At 38.1% G+C, this 6,288-nt stretch overlaps 1 protein-coding gene across 1 annotated transcript; it reads right to left on the reverse strand.

Moving 5' to 3' along the window:
* Positions 1–1,801: 1,801 nt before the first annotated feature.
* On the reverse strand, positions 1,802–4,629 carry MSANTD4 (Myb/SANT-like DNA-binding domain containing 4 with coiled-coils). The gene is made up of 2 exons (XM_009701573.1): positions 3,998–4,629; positions 1,802–2,377 (listed from the first exon to the last, which is right to left on the reverse strand). The coding sequence occupies exons 1-2, from the start codon at positions 4,457–4,459 to the stop codon at positions 1,802–1,804; spliced, it is 1,038 nt and encodes a 345-aa protein (XP_009699875.1). The 5' UTR covers positions 4,460–4,629.
* Positions 4,630–6,288: the final 1,659 nt, after the last annotated feature.

Here is a 6,288-nt window from a genome sequence, read left to right on the forward strand (position 1 = left end):
TTTGCCCATGATGGTAATTGCTGAGTGGTCTCCCCATACGTATCTTGACCCACAAGCCTTTAATCATATTTTTCTCCCCCTCATCCAGTTGAGGAGAGGACTGATAGAGCAGCTTTGGTGGGCACCTTGTGTCCAGTCTGGGTGAACCCACCACATTCAGGAAGAAGAATCTCAGATACACTCAACAGAGCTCAACAGAAATGCCTCAGTTTGCATCTCCTGCCTTTCTCCTTTCTCAAGTAAGTGCTGGTTGGTTTAAGTCCTACTCTGAGGTGCCTCCTGTCTCCAATTTACCATACAGGGAATACAGGCACCAGCAACTCTCGGGTCCTGCAGTGTTGAATATCCAGGTTTCTCTTCATATGTATCCCTGTTTCTCTGTGAAGAAACACACTCTTGAGAGCAGTTTTGGATTGCAGTAGTCAAATTTATTTCCACTGTAGAAGCACACTTGTTTCAGTAATAAAAAAATAACATTTTTTTTGCAGAATAAAAGTAATCCTGTAGTGATATAAATATATTTACTTTCACAAGAACCCATGTAAGTCACTCAACATATATTCAGATTTAGTATTCTCATAGTCCTAAGATTCAAACAGTTAATAAAAGACAGTTATTTGCAGAAAGATGAGAAATGTGAAGTCTGGCTCAGTTAGGATTTAAACATATATGAAATAATAGAAAGGTTCCTTGGGTTTTTTTATTTTTTAAATGAATACATTGCTTATGAAAAATACTGACAGCCTTCAGCACTGACCATTTCTGTTTGTCTAATTAAAACATACTATATGGTGTCAGCCATAGAAGCCTCTTCTGGCTGCCTCACAGACATGACCTTGGTGCTGGCCAGGCAGAACTAACATCAAGAGGATTTGTGTTCAAGCTCAGTGCTCCTTGGTCTGCGCTTGGCCTCTGTGGCTCCACTCCCAAGACACCCATCATCAGCTACTGTCTTTCAACGAACAAACCAGGTCTAGCAATTTACTTCAGGGGGTCATCACAGCCTCATGAAACCGCATGCCTGATCAATCAGTAAGTCCCTATGCTATACTAAGAGAGGCGCTATGTTCCATATAGCATTATTAATGGCCTGGTGCAACCAACAGTGCAGCTTATAGTAGGTATGGTTGATGTGTAACTTTATCTAGTATGAATACTTCATGCAAAAGGAAGAATACTATTTTCTGCACTCCCATTCAGTTTAAGCCATGGAACAACAGTAACCAGAACTGCAGTGAATGGAACTCGAACTTTAACTTTTAGATAACTGGTGAACTCTTCTTCCAATTGTGTGGGTGGAAAAAACCAAAAGCGGAAAATAAGTTTAATGAATCAATCACTTCATGACTCTGTGTTACTGTGTTCTAACTTACTTCTGTGTGGGTTATCATCAGCACCATGCCCTCACAACATATGTTGATTTATTCTGATCCTTCCTTACTGTTAGTACAGTGAAAAAAGTACAAGGTTCAGCCTCGATTCTTCTCAACATGTCTAGGAGAGGAGGACACCAAATAATACAACACAATACTGAAGACAAGAGAACATAACACTTAGTTCTGATACACTGAAAGGCAATTTCACACGTAAGCTCATTTATGTAGGCACACTGACATATTGAGCACCATTCTTTTTTCTTTTTTTTTTTTTTCTTTCTTTTTTTCTCTTTTTCAGTTTAACATCCACATTCAACTCTGAACAGAAGAATGTTAAGCCTCTAGGACAGTTTCAGTATTAAGAAAAGAACTACCTCTATTTTACAAACATCAAAGCACTAATGTTGACACTTCAGTCGAGAAGTTCACTGCAAGTGACCCTCTCTCTGAATTCGAAGGCGCTCCTTCTCCACTTGCAAGCGTTCCTTCTCAATCTGCAGCTTCTCTGACTCAAACTTTAGGAACTGCAGCCTTTCTTTCTCTAACTGCAAACGTTCTTTTTCAAGTTTTAACTTTTCAGTTTCTAGATCCAGAGGCTGTACAATGGGTTTTTCTGTTTGGGTGAGGTCATTTTCCAGGGCAGGTTTTTCAGCATGCAGAGTCTCTAGCCTGAGTTTCTCCCATTCAATCTGAAGTCGCTCCTTCTCAATCTGAAGTCTCTCACGCTCCAAGTCAACATGCCGCAACCGTTCCTTTTCAATTTGCAGACGCTCCTTCTCCACTTGCAACCTTTCTGCTTCAATGTCTAGTCGCTGCTTCTCCAGCTCCACCTTCTGCTTCTCCAGATTGATAAGCAAGTGAGAATCTTCATAGGCTAGCCTAGCTTGAGCAGAGCTTAGATTTCCAAACTCTTCAATGTGGGGGAAGTCTGGTAGGTCATTTTCCTTTTTCGAATCTGGCAAAACTGATGACAAAATTTCTTCTTCTTCCTCAATAGGAAACTGCAGAGAGGAATGCAACAGACAAGTATTTCATTCCAGTCTTTATGCCAGAATAAATTTGTTACACACAACTTGACTGAAAAGAACATACTGGTTTTTTTCATCTTAAAAGTTATTCAGAACTGCTTAATGTGCATGCTGTGAAATAATGATGTCAGATCAAAAGGCTGTTTTCTACCATTACACAGGTAGAGAAAGACACTTTATCTGCAAGTTAATATCTGGTAATGAAAAACGGAAAATCAGCTTTTCAGTGGACATGCAAGAACATATAGAAAATATTGCATGATAGATATTATAGAGCATTCAGAACCACTGATAGAAAACTGAATCTAAAAAAAGCATATGTTGTTCTTGCTTTTCACATATCTGAGTGACACTGATGTAAGCCACTAGGAATTTGCTGTGACTAATTATTTATCACAGCAGCTGGATCCATAGGCTATGTGGTATGTAAGCTAACCCAGCCTTCACTAACTTGAGGATTCCATTTCTAAAAAAATATTTAATGCTGACATTTTTCACATGCTCCTCACCCTTCAAACTGTATTAAGTGGGTCAATAAACAGGACTTGTTTAACCAATTCTGTATTATCACATTTGCTGTAAAGCTATTTATGACACAGATGACTAGGTGGTTAGGATTATTGCTCTTGGCAGACTGTAACAACTCGTGCACAATTATAGCCCTTATGTACTACAAATCCATACTACACAAGGGATAGCTGTCTCCCACCAACTATGCTGCGAAAGAAAGGCAAACTGAGGAAGATACAGGTTCAGAAATCTTAAGACAGTAAGAGCCACCGCCAGTCCTCTAGCACTAGAGGAGACAGACACTATTCTTCAGCAGTTGTCAGACAGCAGTCTCACTACCAGCTTATGCTGATTTTTTCCCAGCATACATCTCAACTGAGCTACTATAGGAGTTGCCCCCCCGCCCCCGAAGAAAACCCAAACTAAAACTGAGTACTGCTTTTTGAAATGAGAACTATATATTTGTACAGGCACAACAGAACTATGAAAACATTCGACTTCACTCCAGCTGGCTGCCTTCCCCAGGACAGCCATGGTACTATTAAGAGTAACAACCTCTCTACAGGATCTACAGCTGCTTATCAAATTAGGCTAAAATTCTGACAGTAGTACTTTTACCTCCTGTGGGTTCATTTTAAGAAATGCAAAGAGTATTCTATTTCTTTCTGTACCTGCAGGTAACATATACTTTCATTTGTTAAAGAGGTGCATTTCTCTTCTCCATTCATCCACCCAGACAGCCTAAGTATTAAAATAACCAGTTTCCTTCAACAGCGTATTTTCATTCTACTGACTGAACTAATGCTTACCTATGGCACATAGAAATGGAAAATATATGTAAAAATACATATTGAAAGTTGAGGGATATCAATTTAATAATCAACATTCAAGACCTTACACACAATTGCAAGCTGCTAGATTTGAATACCATCCTTCTGAAACACATTTGTTTCTACGGTTTCTTTAATTCACACATTCAGAAAAAAACAGAAATAGATGCTATGAAGAAACACAGCAAAAAGGCTTATGCTGAAATGAAATGAAGGCCATATTGCATACAGCTAATGTATGTCAGTCACTCACTTCAAAATTCTGCGGATCCTCCTCTTCCTCTTCTACTTTGATTTCTGTTAAAGATCCACCAGCTTCTCTGAAGTCAGTGATATTCTGCCATTCAAAACTAGATTCAATTGCAAATCCCATTTTCTCATCCATGTCTTCATTGAGAGAGTCATCTAAATTGGATGAAGGAAGGTGAAACCCAGCACCTACTACTTTGATGTTTGCATTCAGCCGTTTTCTCTTCATGAGTGCTCTCCAGTCAAGGTATCGCCTTTTTACTTCTGTCCCTGTTCTTTGCTCTCCTTCACCTACAGCATTTACACACTCTGCTATTTCCTCCCAAGCCTTCCTTTTCATCTCATTAATTGTTGTATTAAGTTGCTTCGAAAAGAGTACTTCTCTCCTTTTTCTGATTTCCTTAAGGAGAGTTTGAGTTTCCTGAACGCTAAAATTGCTTTTTCTTTTTCTTTTTAATTGTTTCATTTTTTCCAGCTTTAACCTAATAATTTCACCACAGTAGACTACAGAGATGATCTGACACTAATCAGTTATTAATACAAATAAAATTTAAAAGCCAATGAAAGCAGAGCTCAGTTCTTGTGAAGTGAATTTTCTCTTCACTTTGTAGTATTTTCCTATTTGTCAGGCTTCCTAAGAGAAAAAGAGCAAACAACATAAATCTCCAAGGTATACAGTGTATATTTCCATTTAACAAGCTTGACTCCTAAGTCATTATTTAAGGAATGCATATTTTGAACTGATCATTCATTCAAAAGAAGAAAACTATTTTGTTAAACTCTGAATATAAAGTAGCTATAGATACCTTCTCTAATCTCATATGATTTATAAATCCATTAATATACCCATGTCACGAACCGTTAAGGTTGAGTTGATATTTCCATTACAAAAATACAGCTATTTTCCTTCAACTCTTACAAGTTTTGCCAGTTGGGATTTGCTTAATGCCGAAATTTGACATATACATTTCAGTTTGAATGCTAAATTATTTCCAAAAGAAGCTAAAATTGTTATATCGTTACTTCAAAAACATGAAATGTTTAGGGGACTGAAATTTCTGAGACACATTTTAAATGAGACACCATTTCCATCCAAAATTTTAAAAAGTACATTAATATGAAAAGTTGAAGTTTTAGAGGCTGACTTCTCTTAATCACAAAAAAAGAACTGGAGTAATTCTGCTGAATGTCAGAAAATAACTACTAGTTCAAACAAATGTCATGCATTACACATGTTTTAACAGGGATCAGATTCAGGAATAAGTCACTGCATGCCCATGGCAAAGGCCTCCTCTACCCTTCTCACACTGCGAAACACCTCATGTCAGATGTGATGGCAGGTTGAAAGGTTGTCCAGCCCTCTGCCCTCAGCAATAGCTGGTCCTGTGCCTGATGCTGAAGAGAAAGCTAAACCCCATAATATACCTGACAGATTGTGGGCGACTCTCTACAGAAAGTGGAAAGTTTGAGTAGGAGAAACAGGATTATTAATGCAGTGGTGAACATATCATAGGCCATGTTACCAAAAAGAAAAACCAAACCAAAACTCCGAAAGCAAAGACAAAATAAACAATGAATCTTGGTCACAGACTGCTTGGTAATGGTCCGACTTGGGATTTATTTTGAACTTTCTTTTGTACCACGTTACCTACCACTTCTGGTAGGTTTAAAAGGCTTTAAACCAGGTAGGTCAACAATTCACTATACAGTGCTTACAGTTTCAAGCTGTTATGTTTGTTCACTATTAAACTAGTATAGACTTTTTGTCCATCTGAAGCAAATGGCTTGCAGATTATACATTCAATTGCTACTGACTAATGGACTTAAATAACACTCCCCCAGGTATACGAGATTCTTAAAGTACAAAGTATTTTTTTTCTCCTGTTATTCTCCTAAACCTGGCTAAAACATACACATCAGCACATTACACAAAAACTCTCCATTTCGGGGATAATGCACGTAATAGTTTAGACATCATTCTTCATCTCCTATGCTCTGACTGTAAATAAGTGGTTCACTTGCAAAGTTTTCCATATCAAGTAACATTCCTTCTTACCCAACACATAAGCATGCTGGCATCAAATATTTTTTTAAATGTTGCATTTAGGAAACCGGTTTACAACTTTTCCTCATTAAAACACTGCTCTTGCTGTGAATCCATTTACTTCTGATGGTTACTAGCTAGCAAATATGCAAAACCAAGTCCCAAGAAGAAATCAATTGCGTAAAGCATGAGCATGTATCAGCATGGACCACTCTGCTCCCATGCAGTTACCCAGCACTTTTCACTCCTCA

The sequence above is a fragment of the Cariama cristata genome, unplaced genomic scaffold, assembly GCF_000690535.1.
Source record: "Cariama cristata isolate BGI_N322 unplaced genomic scaffold, ASM69053v1 scaffold7946, whole genome shotgun sequence".
Classification (NCBI taxonomy): domain Eukaryota; kingdom Metazoa; phylum Chordata; class Aves; order Cariamiformes; family Cariamidae; genus Cariama; species Cariama cristata.

Coding starts and splice junctions, on each gene's coding strand:
- MSANTD4 (XM_009701573.1), bottom strand. CDS start 4,459: ATGAAACAATTAAAAAGAAAAAGAAAAAGCAATTTTAGCGTTCAGGAA. Junction 2,378..3,997: donor AGGATCCGCAGAATTTTGAA/GTGAGTGACTGA, acceptor TCCTCTCTGCAG/TTTCCTATTGAGGAAGAAGA.